The following is a 19,290-nucleotide window of genomic DNA, read 5'->3' on the forward strand; positions in this document are numbered from 1 at the left end:
GTTGAAGATATATGTGAGTCCAGAGGCAAAACATGCCCCCCCATTCCGAAATTCTTCCCTGATGAACTTGGACAGCATACAAATCGAGTGGTTCTCAACATTGTCACGTACGCACTTTATTATAACAGTGAAGCGGAACAGTACAAAGAGAATGGAGCTGAAAAATTAAATAAACCCGACACCATCCCAACATTTTGCTCTTTCTGTATGCACACACGATTGTGTATTAAAATGTTCCAAGTGGTTTGTTTTTTTTTCATAAAACTAAACGATGGGAAACACGAGTATTTTCTCGAGTTCCACGAAGTATGTTTACAGGAAACGCAATAATGTTTCTGTTTTGAGCAAGGGGAATTTGAGTTAGTCATTAAAGTGGGATAAAATCCGGCTTTATTCCTGAATGTTTTTTATTTTTGTATTTCACTACAACTTTTACAGAAGAAGATGGGCTCCTCTTAAGCATTTGCACAGTCAAAGTGAAAAGGCTAAACCGCATCCAACATTTCTCACTATTTTAATAACTTGGTTTGGAATATTTAACTTTATGCTGAAATAGAAACTTCAGCTTTACATGTGTATTCATTTGCATGATCTGAATTCAATTTTTGAAAAATTAAAGAATTGTCATTTTTGTGATGATTACCGCGAGATGGCGTAATTGTCGATACTTAGAAGCGTGTCTGAAGTTGATAGTTATCTTTCTTCTCCGGAGTGTGATGACACATGATCCGCTTGCATGTGGTTGTGAAACTGAAGCACACGTACATTATTGCATGGAAAGAACACCGTGACAAATGCTCACTTGGTTATAGAACCGAGACAGGAAAAAGCAACATTGTGAAGTGGGTGATAAGCGGCGAAAGGTAATGTCTGCAGGTGGGAAAAGGCAGGTGTTTATCCCGAACTGAAACCTGCTCTCCTCAGTATTGAGAAAAAATACAGCAAGCATCGTTTCAAAAAGGTGAGCCTCATTACTATGCGTGTTTTTAATATGCAAAGTTCTAATAAAAGGATTATGTACCTTTTATTTATAATATTATAAATATAGAGCCCGGCGGTGTTACTATCTTCTGTAATTTGGTAGAAAACTTTCTCAACTGGCGAAGATTATTTTTTGGATATTGCAGTCATAGGGTAGCTAAAACTGCGTTTAATCTCCACCTAGTTGAGATTAAACGCAGTTTTATCCCACTTCCATGTAGTTGAGCGACGTGAACATATCGGCGAGTTCCATCACTTCCATAATTTTTCTGTTATAGTTAAAATATTTTCCAGTCCATCATTACATCCAGCGTCGTGAAGCAAAATTTACCCCTAGATGTGGACAAACGCAAAGAGGTATATTGTCGGCAGTGTGCATGTACTGCCTTAGTTCCTACTTCGACAAGATGAGCTATGTTGGAAGACCTGCAACGATAGGTAAGTTTGCCTGCGTGTATTGTCTCCTGTATTGTCTCCTGCCAGTAGCGAGGGTTCGAGGAGTGTAGTGGTAACACACAACTGGCATGTGCATCTGTTGTCTTTTCTTTTTCATCTAGGCTGCTGTTATTCAACCCATGCCATGAAACTGTTGAAGTTGTAGAACAAATAATAATAAAATAAGCAAAATCTAAACGAGAAGTAATCAACATACCACTGCTCTAATCTTCCACTCAGCGATTAAATCACAAATAAGGGAAATGTCAACTTTGACCAAAAGAGGTTAAAAGGATTAGCATGATCACAAAATCTGTCAAAAAATTTCATTATTCGGGAAATATATTTGTGATGCAAAAACAAATTAACTCCTCTATGCAAGCATAACACGCAGTAATTCCATGGACGTAATTTCATGCTGGGACTTACTTGATATCTTTGATTATAAAATATCGTAAATAGTACTATCATGGATGGACATGAAAAGATGTATGCTATCAACACAGGACATCTCAAATGTTCCTTGAATGTGCGTAAAGAACTTTGAGAATAGAGATTGCTCCGCTAAAAATCGCAATACATAAACTGTGAGGAGAACATCCATCCTACTCCTTAGCATTTTTGTATGTCAAAGGGAAGAATGCAGCACTGAAAATAAAAAAAGTTGTTAGAAGTCAAAGAGGAATTATAGCCACCACAGCAGCCGTTGTAAAGTCATTTTATGTGGAAATGATCGTAAACCAAACAAAATCTCTAAAATCTTCAGTCGAATTTTACTATCGTCACATAACAATCAAAGATATCAGAAATGCATCCCCAAAAAGCATAAAAAAACATGAAACTCTCACAAACGCTTCCTGCATCTCCTCCCTTTACCTATATTTGATGCCTCAATTCAAAGATGCCTTCATTGCAATTTATTTATCAATATGTGTCTGGTATTGTTCCTAACAGAACCTCGTGACAAATTTAGCAAATACGGTCCACCTCAACTACCCAAGGTGCACTTTACGCAGTTCCTTCCTCCACGAGGAAGAGAGTTTGTGTATGTGTGTGTGTTCTTCAAATTGAACGACCATGTCAGAGAATTTTCAACCTTGAAATACTCTTTGAGTGACCTACCCTGGCTCCAGTCATTAGATATTTAATAGCATTCGTTTTCTATCGCAACGTGCATCAAATTCTGGTAACCACTCTGATTTTGACTTTTTTGATTTTCTAAGTTCGATTTTCTAAACTCAAAACTGTGAGGTCATCGTCATTACGTACTTCAATGCGCACTAGTCAGGCTGTTATCTGTGCTCTGGTAGTTATAGTGAGCAAGCTAGAAGTGATGACAAGATATCTGATATTACCATGGACTTTTTCTCCGAATACACTGTAACTGTCAGTTCTCTTCGTAGTATCTCTGATCATAGCCTCATCCAACAGGCTTTTAGCACAGAATATCCTTCGCTAGGTCATTTTCAATTTCATGTCCTTTGTCATTACAATTGTGCCAGATTGGATGACCTCAGCGATTGCTGTTCCTTCTTTTCATGGTCAAATTACTACTTCTCTTCTCTTCTCCCAAAGCAAACCTCTGCTCACCGAATAAGAGAAGTTATAACTGACCTGCAGGCCTTCATCTAACAGTCCATCTCAAATCCCCATCCGCTGTCCAAGCCTTGGTTTCTGAACAAGTATGCCAAGGCGGTTCAAGGAAAAAAATCAATAAATCGCAAGTGGCTCAAGAATTTCAGCGTCATACTCAGCCTACCTTTCAACTGACAACAGCTGTCAAAAACGAAATCCCTGTATCTTAGTGCTGAAACCGTGAAATGTAGAAAGTTTGTCTGCTGCACAACCCGCATTCAAGACGTCGGTTCTTCCTTGATGCAACTTCTGCCCTACGATGCACCTTCCTTTCGTCCGTACGGTGTCAATTGCAGTTTGTTAGATCTCCAGACACGATGCCAGCGTATTTCATAACCTCTTCGGTCCTTCCCTGAGAAAATAAAAATGAAGAACCTTAACTAGTCGCCATAATGAAATGCCTCTTTTCTGATACAAACAGTCCCATAATTATACTGATACCTGCGCTTTGAAATCAATATTACAACATTTGCCACCTTTACACTTTCTTTTTCGTTGGCATCTCCTTAGCATGTTTGGCAATAAATTCTATCAATAAATTTAAATTTTGGTGAATTTATTGATAGATGAATGAGGTTATTTCAATAGACGAACAAATTCATCGGAAGCCTTAGTCTCATGTTATAAAGAAAGTCCCTCTTCAAGTCTGTTGATCTGTACCAATTGTCATATATACATTCATTATCACACATGAGACTATTTCTATCGCTTTTGATTTTAAAGAACTGCCTCCATAAATTATTTCCTCCTTCTTTATTAGGTTGCGTTGTAGGTAAACAGAAAAAACCCATGTACTCATAAGGCTGCTTATCTGGCGCATTATTCTCTGAGCTGCAACAGTTCCTCGTTGTCGAGACCTGTACGCTCAAGCCAAAGTGCTGTAGGCGACTGATTAATCGTTATCAAACATCCTGGCGAACAGCTATTTCACGAAGATTACTCACTGAAGTTAATTTCAGTTTAGTAATGCTTTACAAAAACACCAGAAATCTGTAAAGATTGTGGCTGAAAACAGTAAGTACCTAAATATTAAATTGCACCTTTTATTAATAGTCTGCGTTTTTCTGATATACGTTTTGTCACGAAGCTATTATTGGGCGAATTTCAGCGAACTAATTTAACAAATTATTCGATTTATTTAACAGAAAGATTGTCTTCCATTTGTCGCAAACAGAATGAAGCGCCCTCGTTCGCTGTTACTTGTTTAAGGCAGCTCAGTGAAAGATCAAAATGTTCTTCGCATGCAATAATACGAATAGTTTGTAGTTTTTCCTTTCCTTACGTAACCATATATTATTTGATAGTATTACGTAGTACTTTCCAAAGCTGGTGTTCAAGTAACGCCCAAATAATTTTAACAATAATTCGTATTGCTGCTGCTTCTGCGTGACCTTACCGCCGTGCAACGTACCTAACTTGTGGCGTAGTTCCAATATTCGTGAATGTCACATGAATATAAAGGAAACGGATATTAAAATGATTTAATTTTTGTTTTTCAGACAATATACAAGTGAAAATCTAAAATATAACTTCTAAGAGTGTAAATATATTGCCATAATTGATATATTTAAAATACGTCGGGCGTTTCAAAGGCAAAACTTGCTAGCGTGCGGGGAGTGCTGTGCAAATAACCTTGAGACGTGTCTACTTATGTTTTGTTCCTTCATCCATCCGCAACACGTTAGTATATAGTGGTGGTGTACTATGGAGGTTGTCGTTTTCGTGTTATTATACACAATGGAAGTCTGTCACAAGTTTGCTGAAGCACGTGTGAACATTGAGCAGGAATTGGGAGTCGACATGAAAGATCAATCGCAAAGTGAGTGATCCAAAAAATGTGAATATGCAGGACTTTGAGTTGAAAATTGATTTAAGCACTGCTATTAAGAAACGATTACACTGCACGATCAACTGAACTTCCTTCTACTCTGCGTGTAGTCGATTTGCACGATCGCACAGATTTCAGATTCTAAAATACCTCATAAATATGAAAACCCCATCCTGCTTAGTTGGAAGTGGGTGAGAGAAAAACGTTCCCTGTTGTTCTCGGAGCACATCTATCTAATAACGATACAACTGTTCAAAAAATATACGAAACACACACACGCACGCACGCACGCAAAACCATTCCATCAATATACAATAAAATTTAACTTCGGGCTCACTGAACCAGCTTCCATTTCATTCATCCCCTTTATTCTTTGGAACAGTCTAATCTCTTTCCAGTTTCCTCTCCTAATTACAAATACATCTAAATTATACATATGTTTGGTCATAAAATGTTAAAAAATAAAAGATTTATTAATAAACTGACCATAGATTTTTAATTCATACGTATGTTCGTATAATATTGCCTACCGGTTTCGCTAGTAACTGACTAGCTTTCTCAAGGCTTGCGCAGTACAAAAAAATGGTAAATGCAAAAAAAGGTTTAAGAATACAAAAAACGTTAGTACCTGTTAGGTAGCTAAGGTAACACGTTCTCGTGACGTGTCTGTATGAATTGTGACTTTCTTCTAAGTATCATGAACACGCGTTACATGCAAACGCGTAATATGATTATTTGCGTACTGTAGTTCTGTTGAACTGAGGGAATTAATTAGATTTTTCCAAGTATCTTTCAGTATGGCCCTTGATTTCTGTTTAGGTTGCTGCCTGTACGTAGCACTACTGCTACTTCGTTGAATAATCGATGTCTGTAATCTTCGTCTACGTAGGGCATAGAGCTGTTATCCCAGTCTATAGTGTAGTTCGAAGTTGAAAAGTGATGTGCTAGCCCGGAGGTGATCGTTCTGTTGTGATTTACATCGCCAACATGTTCTTTCTGTCTTATTTCCAGGCTTCTCGAAGTTTGTCCAATGTAGGAAAGACCGCACGTGCATGGAATATTATACACGCCTGGATATTTATAAAATGGAACACTGTCTTTAGGAGATCTTAGAACCTGCCTGATGCTAGTAGTTGGTTTAAATACAACCCTGACGTTATGGGCCTTTAACAATCTCGCAATTCTCGTGGAAATTTAGCCCATAAAGGGGATGACTGCTGTGGAAATTTTCTGGGAGACTGTTCTTTCTTGTTGGTTATCTTTGTATAGAAATTTATTGATGATATTTCGAGGATAACCATTTTGCGATAGTGCTATAGCGATTTGGGACAGATTTTTTACAAATACATCTGTCAAAAAAAAAAAAAACGAAAGTCCTAATTGTAATGTATTGTAAGTCCCAATCTTTTGACAGAGGGACTAGTATCGAAGATTGCAATTGAAGCCAAAAAACAGAAAAAACATTTATTACATAAAGGTTTGAATCATATGCGCTTGTTTTGGTGCTTAAATCTGTTTTTGTTATGTCGTACTGTTATTTTTCTTATTTTATCACGATTAGGGAGTTACAAAAGCTGGACTTATCCTGAGCATCTCGGAACTAATAAGAGAGGCTGTCAGTGTAAAGATGTTGCATTTGAACAAATAAGTTCCTATGAATTGCTCATATTTCAAAATAGCTTAAACTATAATCTGAATTCATTTTGAATTTTCCTTGCATGTAGGAAGCTTTTAGTATGAATTATCTCTTAGATATTTATTCATTATATGGTAAAGTCTTTGTTTTTAGTGTGCTTTGTAAGTGCTTATTAAAACATCGTCAAATCCCCCACTGATTATCACCAGTTTATGTTTCGGTTTTGTCTTTTTATCAATCGCATAGGACTGTGAATTCTGTTTGGGTTTTTGTAGTACTTGAGGCATCTTTAAAAATTGAAACGTACATTAATTCAATCCAGATGGCGGATCAGAAACAATACGTCAATCAGGAGGTCTTCTAAAAGGTGACTTTACAGCTTGGCGAGTACTTTATGTACCAAATATATTAGCGTAATTAATATATAATCAATATATACAAATATACAAGCGTAATTAATATAAATGAGTAATATAAACTTGGAGTAATATAAACGATAAATCGTTACATTAAAAATATCTCTTTGAAGGCATTTGAGGATATTTTTACAAAACATCAGTACTGATTCTGATTATTCTTTGATATTTTCACTTCTGCTTATTTCATTTCCGCAGTTTCAAACTTCGCAAGAAAACAACCGCAAACTGTGGTTGTTTTCTTGCATTTACTAAAAGAAAACCTCGAGTTTCAGACAGGAAAAATCCAGTTTCCTTAGTATGATTCTTCCTGTCCTAGAGTATTAGAACCCAGATCTTTCCAACTAAGGAACATCGTCGTTATTGATTGAGCTGCATACCGAGTTAACGTACAGGTGATCATCTTTCGTTGATAAATAATCTGAGATCGGCAGGGTCATCTGAATTAAAGAGCAGTAAAGGCAACAAAGTGAAGAAAGTTTGAACTAAAGCAGGTCATGCAAAGGACATCCGAAATATAGTACTCCTGGGTAGGAAATGCTAGATTTGATAAAAGCACATGGTCTTCCCTTCTACTGAAAGGTATTATCAATGATGTGATTGCGATAGCCAAGGTGAATTGGAGACGATGCCAGTTGAGGTTCAGCAAAGAATAGCAGATGGGTCTGTATGCTTGTAAGTGGTGATTCATGTCATTGATCTTTGAGTTGAAGTTTCGAATGTTAATAAAATACGTGCGGATGTTTTTATGTATTCTCCTTCCTGTTTGCGTAATTTTCCTCCCTTGAGTACTGCTGTAAATCTTTTGGTTTGGCGAAGAATAATGTCTGCTTTCCTTGCGCCAATAAACTTCTAATCAAGCAATCAGTCTCATTTCTGAGATGAGAACTTTCCAAAGAAAAACTTCCTACTCGTATGAGACTGGCTAACTTACGTTCATTGGAAAAAGCACCTTTAAACTTCTCATGTTCTCAATGCAAACCGAAGGGCATGCATTGTGATATCCTCAATAACATTTATAACCGTAATTGATAATCGCAATAACATTAAAATTGGACTCACAGGTATGATGACTTTAATTGTCTTAAAACGTTGATATAAAAACGATTTTTACTTGAGATTTTTATCTTTCTTTTTATTGGAATTTTTAGATGAATCTCTTTCGAGCCGCGAATGAAGAAATTCAAATGAGAAAATCGATAAGAAATGCAGGGGGGGGGGGAGAAGACGCCAGGTTCTCTCCCAATGATAATTGCAATGACTCGTAGAACCTCCGTTTTTTTTTTTTTTTTTTTTAAATAAGAGAACGATGCATTTATCAACTTAGACGGATTGTAGTAACTCGATTAAGAGTGAGTCAACTGTATTAGTCACACGAACACTTAGGAAATGTATCCACGTCCATGACGGAGAGTTCTAATTCGTCTTAGTAAATGCAGACTCAACCAGTTTCACATATTCTTCCAAGCATGAAAAGAGACATCCTCTGCAATAAAAGTCAATAAATCATTTTTGCAAAATCATTCTGCTAAGTGAATTGTGTTCGATGCTCCTCGCATAACAAACGCTTCTACGAAAACAAGTCCGGAACGAATATTCCTGCCGTCGCTGTAATTATAAACCGCTGCTGTATAGTTTAAAATCGCAGACGGGCAGCTTAAAATGTTTTTTTTTTTTTTTTTTTACAAAATAGTAATAGGAAATGCATGCGACAGAGAAACTTTACAATATTGAAATGCATTTCAATCCAGTATTATAAGAATACGATCGTTGCTTTGTTACTGTAGTGAGGATCCAACCCACAATGCCAACAAAGTTTGTCCAAATTCACTTGCGAATTAGGGTGCACTGATGTCTGGTGAGGTGTGAGCTTGATTATTATTGAAGAAATTGCTATTTTTCTGTTTCGTCAAAGTAGTTCCTTCGTCATGATTCTGATAAGCGTATGTAATAAACTTTATTTTAAATACTAAAAGGCTAAAGTCACTGCTATATATTCTGTTATTTTTGATTCCGCTTACAGGTTTCCTGTGCTATAAATATTCCTCTCCTGATCAATATTTCATAGCGTCCGACGTATAAAATGGGCTTCGAAGCAATGAAAGCGTGGATGTCCTCTGTGTTTATGTTCTTTGGGGAACTCATCACATCCTTGCTGATTTCCAACCTTGTAATCATTTTGAACTATGTTGGTACTTCTCACGTAAGTATTTCAAGTATCTTGGTTTATCAAACATGTATTTTTTGAGTAAATTCGTAATTTATTATAGTTATACGAGCGCTTGCATGTGCTTAGATCCAGATGTGGAGAATCTTTTGACGAGAAGGCCATTGAGCGAAATTTGCTGAAACTGTATTGCTGATCGAAGTATTAAAATAATTGCATTTTCCCCAAAATTTACAGAAGGAAACAGAAAAGGTTTTTGTTAAAACCGAAGTCAATCTAACAAGTACTAAGTCAAAGTAGCTGATTTGATCAGCATAAAGCAAACTAACGTTTTTCACGCTTTATGTTGATTAAATCAGCTAATATAATGTCAAACTCTGTGTGTGTGTGTGTGTGTGTGTGTGTGTGTGTGTGTGTGTGTGTGTGTGTGTGTGTGTGTGTGTGTGTGTGTGTGTGTGTGTGTGTGTGTGTGTGTGTGTGTGTGTGTGTGTGTGTGTGTGCGCGTGTGTGTGTGTGTGTGTGTGTGTGTGTGTGTGTGTGTGTGTGTGTGCGCGTGCGTGCGTGTGATAGAGGTGTCGGAAGGGCGGGTGTTGGTGTATGCTAGGCCATGGCTTCAGAATTATGTCAAGAAACAATAATCAATGTTAAATACACTTTCATTGAATATGAAGTAAGATTTGCTTTCTGGGAGAAAATTAAATTCCGAGAAACCAGAAAAACCTAACAAGACAAAGATACAGCATAACTAACAGTACACCTCTTTACTTAGCTTTTTACTCCAAACTCTACGCCGAGAACTCAGCGTTAATACTTTGATGATCGCACTCACTTTTATAGATGACGCTGCCCACGCACTTCAGATTTCCAGTCAGAAATGTAAAATGCCGATTTTTCTTGAAACAACTTTCGGATCAAATGAAGTCCAAGTCATAAATAAACCATTTCAGCAGTGCAAAACAATTTTCATTCATCTGTTCGTGTTATTACTCTAGAACACTAATTAATATGCCCATGAAAATATTATGAAGCTGCTTAGCATGTTTTGTTACTTCTGTCAGTATTAATCTCTTCTCTCTCTCTCTCTCTCTCTCTCTCTCTCTCTCTCTCTCTCTCTCTCTCTGTAGTATTCCTCGTTGGAAAGATGGACAGTTGATGAAGGACAACGGCTGCTCACTATCTTATTAGCAGGGCACCTTTTCGGATGTTTTCCAAGTGGCTTTCTTACCATGAAATTTAATCCTATCAGGTAAGCAAATCTCTGACCATCCGTATTTTTAGGATGTTTAAATATTTTAAATTCCCAATAAGTTGTTATAAGAGTTTCTCAATGCTTCTAATTAGTATAAATTGGAAGCGAATAAAATATACAACAGAAAACATTTGTCCATAACGAACATCCTTAAGCGTTATTTCCATCATTAAAAAACTATTTGTTTTGCTTCACTGCACACCTAACAGGTAGGAAGGATGAAAACGATAATGCAGAAATGCAATGCAGATAACAGCATGGGCCATGCTGTTTTCTGCATTGCATTGCATTCGAAGCATGCTCATCATGCTTCGAATTGAGAACCATGCTAGTAGTAACTTTAAAAGGGCCCATTGTAATTCTTTATGAGGATTTATTAAATGTAACGTTAACTTCCTGATACAGTCCCTAAACCTAGCAAAGGTAACCATGAAGAGGCCCGTTTAGTGAGCGAGTGTGTTTAGTTCAAGCAGCTTGTGTGCTTCATCTCCACAATAATCAGATGGCAGAATAAACGCAACACCGCGGTGATTGAAACAGCAGTCATGTGACAATTTCGCTGACTACCCAACTGATATCACTGTTTTTCATAATACTGTAATTATACATGATGGATTTGAAGTTTTATTAAAGTTAGTGCTGAGCACTGTTCTTAAATCTGAACAATGCTGAAATGGTGTTATCTAGAGGGACGTGCGTTACAAAGAGTTTTACTATCCTGGTCATTTTTTACGTGCCACCCACCCACGATAGATTTTGTAAACCTTTTAGTACGTGCGTCGTGTGAGTAGGTTAAAGATTTTTTTCTGTTATTAATTTTATATTTATAATTCATGTTAATATTAAGTAAATTCAAGGAGTATCTGAAAGGATTTTTCTAAGGCTGATTTTTCCGGCATTTACTGATGTATTGTATTGCAGAGTGTACCAGATTGTAGCTACCAGCATGGCTGTGCTAACTATAGTTTTCCCGTTTATCGTTCCCTTGAAATATGTGGTCGTCGTCATGACAGCCCTGATCGGCACCTTATGGGTAAGTACAAAAAAAAGTATCATTCTCTGTTTTCTGTGCTTTTTTTTCAGTTATTCCTATTCGTAGATAGAAATGCGCAATCCTGTAATCAGTTAGACTGCAGTAGCAGACTGGTTTTCCATACGACTGGCTCACAAATCAGGACTTGCAACACTGGCTGAAGACGATTACAACGATATCTTATGACAAAATAATTTGGAATATTTTCCTACCTCGTTTTATATAGAAAAGTGAGTCTTTTTTCTCCGTCAATTACCAGATATGATTTGCACATACCCCATATTTTAACAAAAGGAAAAAAATAATAGTAAGGTAGCGATTAAAGTCCTGTTTGATTTCCTCCCATTTATTTGCTTTGTTCTCAAAATTGCAGATACCAAAGATATCGCCGTCGGTATCGTGTTTCTGGCCTAACGATAAAAACCAGAAGAAATAAACTGTTCTGTGTATTCGAATTAATGTAAATATCGGCTGATTGTGAAAGCAGATTTAAAAATAGGAACAACCGAAAGCGAATACTCTTCAAGTAGCAGGAATATTGTTACAAATAATGTTCGCATTTTGACGTGTTAATTGTAAACGAAAAACTGAGGTTTACATGCGCAGTAATTACTAATATGTCATTAAAAATAACCGATGTTAAAAATTTATTTGCAGGCGTCCAATTACTCAGTTTTACATACCCATATTTTCCCAAACCGTTTATACCCACATAACAAACGCAATTCTGAAGCGACACCTGTCCGCCCTTCCATGGGAAAGACTTGGGTCTTTCCGAATCCCATCTAGTACGCAAAACAGAACCTTCATAAGACCTACTCATCCCCATATGAAGCTGGCTAATTCACGTAAAGGCAGATCAGCCAGTCCCATGTTGTGGTGGTTGTATTTTGTCTAAAAAGAGACAAACCCGCCGGAGAACACACACATAATTATGAGAATAAAAATATACTGGCCTCTATCATGGTTGTTTCGTCCGTAATTATAACTAACTCAAAGCCGAGTTTTGGGATAGCATTTCATAATAATAAATATTTCAGAGCTCAAATAGTTCGTAATAATCTGGTTTTTGCAAACCTGATTCTTAAAAAAAGCTTAAATCATAATATAGTAAGAAACTCTTTGAAATAAACTATTCACCCTTCTATAAAATGATTTCTTAATAGTTAGTTCATATTACAATTCATACTGCTTCTGCTAAAATATGAATTGTGTTGCCAGCATCGTGTACGGGGGACTTCAAATTATGCCCGATTATGTAAGCAGTAATTACTGCTGACGTATTCTAGCAGAATTTTTCAAAGTATCAGGATACGAACTGTTAAAAGATCCGAGATTGTACGCCTGGCTTCATTTCCTGTTTACTGCTATACTAATCATAGAGCTGTTGCTGCAACACGAAATAAAGTTAGCGGTACGATGTATTTGGATTAAGAACCTCTCTCTCGCTCCCGCTCGCATACATATAATTCAAAGATATTTGTCACTGAATATTAAACTCATGCAAGTTATTTTGTGTTGTCTTCATATTATGGTCCTGCTCATTGTATGACAATATCTTGTGCATAAGTTCGAGCTGCACTTCCAAGTGCATCTCAATCACCACTGGTAAGGAATGGTTTGCAAATGTGTCATGTCGTTTGCTTCACAACATCTAAGCGGGTTATCTTTTAAGTGCTTCTCATTCTGAGAACGAGGAAATAGTCATAAGGGACCAGATGTTGTGAATAACGCAGGAGACCACGTAGGATGCTGAAGTTTGCTAAATATTTTGGATACAGAGCACGGTGGTATTGGGCCTCGCTATGTTTGGTCAATGTGAATAAAGGCGTCTTTGGAGAATGATTCTCTAAGGATTAATTCAAATCTAGCAGTGTAGGAGGAATTTCAGATCCACTAGACCTACGCCTTCCAAAGAGATCATCATTATTTAGACATTTGGTCAGACATACCACACTTTCTTCGCACACCCAAACGTCTAAAACGACACATTGTTAATTCTTCTAATGTTGGTTCTAACTTTTAATTGGTTCTGCGACATCCCATCAAGTATACAGCAGACCTGGATTCACTTCTCCATTATAAATCGATGTGGTAATGTGGGGAAGCTTTACTTCTGTTTAGATCACTTCATTAATGACGGACTAGACCTTCCATTCTTTCCTTCAGGTAGCTTCAAGAGCTGTTGACATGCTTACATGATTCCCACTTTTATAACATACATCTCGATAGTCTGCCTGTAGTTGCTCTAGAAAAAAAGCTCTGTCCCTGATATTTTGATCATTCTTTGTTCCTGTAAGTAGAATGAAATAATTTGAAGTAAAATTGAACACAAAGATCAGTCTGTCTGCTGAAATATGTCTTTTTTAGTTCTAGTCTATTAAATGCATTCTCACAACAGAAACAGTGTTAGATGACTTACACCGTTTTTATATGTAATTAAAGCAATCAGTAAATGAATTTGTATCCGCAGGGAATGACACCGCCAACTATCCTCGGAATACTTGGAAAATGTGATCAGAGTTCGATGCGGACAGGGTTCTCAACTACAGCATCAGCAGGTAAAATATTTTAGTCTGTTTCCTTCAGGATGTAATAAATTATCATAAGAAAGCTATACTTGTGATAGCTCTTAAGAATAGTTGAAATCGTATTTCTTATTTTATTTCGTGGCAAACCAATCTTCATGTGGTTTTGTCAATTTCTCATACTGTACTTCTTAGATAAGCAAAAGGTGTGTGCGCGCGCGTGTGCTTTATCTCGTCGCGTACCAGTAGCACTCCACTCGTTGCCATTGATTAAAAAAAAAAACCTGCCGTTAGGCTATATATTGGTCACGCGCATGAAACGTGATTAAATGAGTATAATTAAATGGGCTGAAGATGAATGACAGCTAAGAGTGGCCTCTACTGATAACCGCAATAAATTTCACCGGTTGCTAAGTAATAGTTATTTTTCGCTGGGTAGATAAATCGGTAAAGCAGTTTTAACGTAAAGCAGTACTAACATGTTGACCTTCCACCCTCTCCCATGTGGTATAAAATAGATAAATAAATACTTTGCAAAGTACGAAATAAACAAATACGGTTTCATTATTTATCTTGTGGAGTATCCAGGAGTTGTACATTTATCTTGTGGAGTATCCTTGTACATTTATCTTGTGGAGTTGTACATTTATCTTGTGGAGTATCCAGGAGTTGTACAGAGTACTACGACTGATTTCAACAAAGTAAATTTGGAAATGATGCCTGGTTAAATAAAAATGTAATCATAACCATTCCATTGCCATGAAGCATTTGCAGCGTGATGATTCGAAGAGAATCTTGAATGTCACGAATCAATTTTTGATACTGCAATCCTTCATGTATTTGGCACCCCTTAGTTTGGCAACAGGACTTCGCCACTTTCTTCATCGCTGAGGATGTTTGACTTCGGAATATTATTTTTCTGAAGGTCGTTTACGTAAAGTCGGCCAAATTTTCTTCTGTGATGAACACGGTGAACTTGGAGTAGAACCGATTAAACTTCCATCTTTTGTTCCAAAAAAAAAAAAAAAGAATGGATGCTGTCATCAATAAAAGTCATAAATATTTCTTCAACCGCCTTTATCAACTTCAAGAAGTAGAGGAAGATGCTGCGAGATGATTTCTAGAATAGTTATCTTGTATTCAACATTATCTTTGACATTTTGCCAGTCAATTAACGTTTTCATGTTTACTACAAAATGGACAGGAAACGTTCGAATGGTGTCTTATATATATATATATATATATATATATAAATTACACCCACGAAAGGTTATTTGTAGGCCTATAATTCATTTTGTCCTTAAGGGAGCTATGGATTTTTTTTATCAATTTTATATATTTTATTTTTTGGTGTTTTTACATAGTCCAGAACGCTGCTCTAGAGACCAAATGTGGAACTTTTTCAAGCCAACTCAGGCCTCCAATCAGCAGAACAGCGGTCTCACACCGGGTGATGAAGATCATCTCCCATCTAAAAACAATCGCAACCATCCATGGAGGTATTCAAACCAGCAGCCTCATGGCTGGAGAGTTGATACGCTAACCACTCGGTCAACTAGGCCGGCTTAGGATTTTTTCTATTTTTTTTTGTATTTTATTAATTTGATATATTTTTGTAATGCATATTGTATTATGTGATTGACATTTTTTCTCTTCCTTATAAAAGAAATATTTTAAGCGGGCTATTTGTTTATTTTTTTATTTTTTGCAACTGAGATTCATAACTCCTAACTTCTGTGAAATAAATTCGCAGGTCGTTTCTTCGGCATGGGTTTGGCTGCTTACATCAGCGTCTACATCAACTGGAAAATAGGATTTTATGTCTACGGTGAGTAGTTTTCTTATATGTATGAATTATATTTTATTAAAATTATCCGTTTGGAAGAACAATGATAAATTTACATGCGATATTAAACGAATGGTTCAGTTCATGCCATCTAAAGAATAGAAGCGATCTCCATTGGATTTATATTACAAGGAGAAAAATTTACGACAGCTGTGCATAAAGGAATAACCCAAACGAAAAAATATATAAATTTTGAAACTAACAACATGCTCTAAATAGACCTTTCTTAAAAAATATTGTTATTAATAATAGAAATAGTAAAATCGTGTACCCATTTTGATAGTGTGTGCCGGCTTACACAAGACATAAATTTTGTTTAATAAATTATAAATACTTTTAAATTAGTTGAAAAATAAGTTGATTTTAAATAAATTAAAAAATAAATTTTTCATACAAACCGAAAGAATAGAGTTTAACCTTTGCATTATCTGTAATTTCTTTTATATTCGGAGTGTACACGGAAGTGACAACATTCACATTGAGGTCATCTTTCGTGGTGTTGACCGTATCTCCGAAAGTAATTTTTTTAATTCTTTCTCTAACATAATGGAAGTCACCTTCGAAGTATTCCTCGCGACTTCACACGGTGGCTTCGCTTTCTCCTCATCCTTAGAATCATCTGCAGAAATATTTTGAATTCGACAAAAAGTGAACATGAAACAAATGTTTTGAGTCCCGCTTGATATTTCCGCTGAAGCAAAGCTCGATCCACACACACGCACACACTTTTTTTGGAGATTTGCCATTTTCGACGAAGAACTGAAAACCTTCAAAAGCAAAAGTGGTAGGGACTGATCACTGTTCTCCTCGATCCTGGTCAATGAGATTTATTAGGCCAGTTTGGCGGATCGATCAATTCGTATATGACTGGTTTAGGGGAAAATCACTATCATCATACTATCGAAGGATTACCCATGAATATCTTCAGTTGGTTCCTTTCTAACCCACAGATTAAAGGCTGAACAAAAAAAAATTTATTCTCTTCATTGGAAAATTTAAGTCAACGAAATATCAGGAGGACAATTGGCAAAGACCATAGTTTTTCAGTGATTCTTAAACTTGTAAAGTAAAGGTCAAATTTGAACAGTAGGAAGAAGCTCCACCAGCGGACTTCTACAACCAAGGCGGCCTTGAGTATTCCGAGGATATTCTCACCGATTACTAGCCAAGAACTTCGAAATTGTAGAAGAGCGAAAGTCTTATGAACTATGGTGCAAAAAGAACCCCCAACCTAACAAGTCATTCTAATTATAATGGATGTATATTAGAAAGTAAAACATTCATATTTTAAGGACAGATATGTGCCATTTACGCCATTTACCGCCCACTGGTGGTGGGCGGTAAATAGCGTTGGTGTAGATCAGTGTTTCCCAACCTTTTTGAAGTCGCGTACCCACTGTAGCGAATGCTAATATGTCGCGGACCCCCTGTAATGAATGTTAATATGGCGTGGACCCCTGTAGGGAATATTAATATGTCGCAAACCCCCTGTAGCGAATGTTAATTCACCGCGACCCCTATAAAATCCAAAATGGAAATTGTTTATATTTTACGTATCATAAAGTGAAGTAATAAATTACAATTTTACAACCCTAAATGCGTTATTTATGACAATGCAATTCTGTATAAATGGAGATATTCGGAAGAATATGAACATATCAATTAGGCCAGGTGTGAGCAACATGATAAGATAAAGTTTAATGAAAATAAACTATCCGGTGGACCCCCTTTTGAATTACTTGCGGACCCCAGGGGGTGCGCTGACCACAGGTTGGGAAACACTGGTGTAGATGATGATAGTAGTTGCGGTTGGTGGAGAGAGAGTTCTAGAGTAGGTGTCCTCCCTCGATGAGTCTTTGGACTTCCTGGAGGCGTCATGTAATAATAATAATAATAATAATAAGGGAAGATATACGTAGGATTCATTTGACGAAGTAAGCACGTTTTCATCATGAAGGAATTTTCTTGATCATAAATTAGTATAATAATAATATTTCCAGATCAAGTGTTGATCAATTTTATTAAACTGAAAACCAACTAGTTTCTCCACACTTTAACTGTTGGCATCTTCAGGGCACTTATAAGTTTAAACAATCTCACAATTATGCGTAACTGCAAAACTAACAAAAATTAACTGCAAAAAAACTGACTAGAATAATTCAAATAGAATAGTATCGAACGTGAGTGAAACACGTATCGCGTGTACAAGGTTAGCTAGCTGTTGCTAAGGAACTTTCTGTAGTTTGTATTAAAGTTCATTTCTTCCTTTTTTAAAGTTCTGATTAGGGTTTTCCATATTTCTGGGAGTATTAGGCCTTGATTTCGGTTAAGGTTGACAGTAGAACGGGCGACTGTGGCTGCTTCTTTGAAAATTCTTGAATGGTAATCTTCCTCTATGTAAGGAGAACAGCTTTTGTCCCACTCGATGACATGGTTACTTGTAAAGAAATGAGATGATAGGCCAGAAATATCCTGTCTGTTGTTTTTGACATAGCCAATGTGTTCCTTTTGCCTGATTTCGAGGCTTCTCGAAGTCTGTTCGATGTAACTAGAGCAACATGAGCATGGAATATTACAAACTCCAGCATATTTATAGAAAGGGTGGTTGTCTTTTGAAGATCTTAATAGTTTACGAATAGATTCTATTGGTTCAAATGTTACTCTCATTTTGTGTTGTTTGAGGAGGCTAGCGAGCTTGTTGGAGATGCCACTTACAAAGAGAAAAGGACTTTATTGACTAGTCTTCTTGGACAGCCATTCAAACACAGATTGTTGGAAATAAATTTTAACTCATCTTGAAGGGTCGTGTTGTCCGTTGTGATGCGAATCGCTCTTTTCTTTAACATGTGTACAATGCTGAGTTTATGTGAGATGTGGTGAGAGCAGCTGAAATGTAGGTAGCGACCTGTATTGGTCGGTTTTCTATACACCAATAGATTTATACTGCCATCAATTTGTTTTTTGATTATTCCAAAACCTAAAATTTGGTTCAGATATGTGGACGATATCTTCATCGTATGGAACAATAACAAATATGACCTATATGATTATCTCAAAAAGATCAACTCCTTCCATCGTTCTATTAAATTCACTCTGGAACTTGAAAGAGAAAACAAATTACCGTTTTTAGACATCTTAATCAAAAAACAAATTGATGGCAGTATAAATCTATCGGTGTACAGAAAACCGACCATTACAGGTCACTACCTACATTTCACCACATCTCATATAAACTCAGCATTGTACACATGTTAAAGAAAAGAGCGATTCGCATCACAACGGACAACAAGACCCTTCAAGATGAGTTAAAATTTATTTCCAACAATCTGTACTTGAACGGCTATCCAAGAACACTAGTCAATAAAGTCCTTTTCTCTGAACCACCACAAAGAGAACAAGATATTCAATATATAAAAACGATTGCAATTCCATTTGTAGGTGGCATTTCCAACAAGCTCGCCAGCCTCCTCAAACAGCACAAAATAAGAGTAACATTTAAACTAACAGAATCTATTCGTAAACTACTAAGATCTCCA

General features: G+C 36.6%; 1 protein-coding gene across 3 annotated transcripts in view; it reads left to right on the forward strand.

Moving 5' to 3' along the window:
- The first annotated feature begins 721 nt into the window (after window positions 1-721).
- The window catches only part of LOC150092509 (vesicular glutamate transporter 1-like), a 33,157-nt gene continuing 14,588 nt past the window's right edge, over window positions 722-19,290 (forward strand). The window contains exons 1-6 of one of the 3 annotated variants that reach the window (XM_090414399.1): window positions 722-961; window positions 8,955-9,134; window positions 10,223-10,344; window positions 11,269-11,380; window positions 13,854-13,941; window positions 15,662-15,736. In XM_090414399.1, the coding sequence (XP_090270525.1) occupies window positions 9,015-9,134; window positions 10,223-10,344; window positions 11,269-11,380; window positions 13,854-13,941; window positions 15,662-15,736 (517 nt within the window). In that variant the 5' untranslated portion in view covers window positions 722-961; window positions 8,955-9,014. Of the gene's footprint in view, window positions 962-3,911; window positions 4,066-8,954; window positions 9,135-10,222; window positions 10,345-11,268; window positions 11,381-13,853; window positions 13,942-15,661; window positions 15,737-19,290 lie in introns of those variants that run through there. The other 2 variants (XM_090414397.1, XM_090414398.1) reach the window with 2 other exon arrangements.

Source organism: Typopeltis vanoorti, chromosome 25, assembly GCF_054136105.1.
Source record: "Typopeltis vanoorti isolate ZY-2024b chromosome 25, IOZ_Tvanoo_1.0, whole genome shotgun sequence".
Classification (NCBI taxonomy): Eukaryota; Metazoa; Arthropoda; class Arachnida; order Uropygi; family Thelyphonidae; genus Typopeltis; species Typopeltis vanoorti.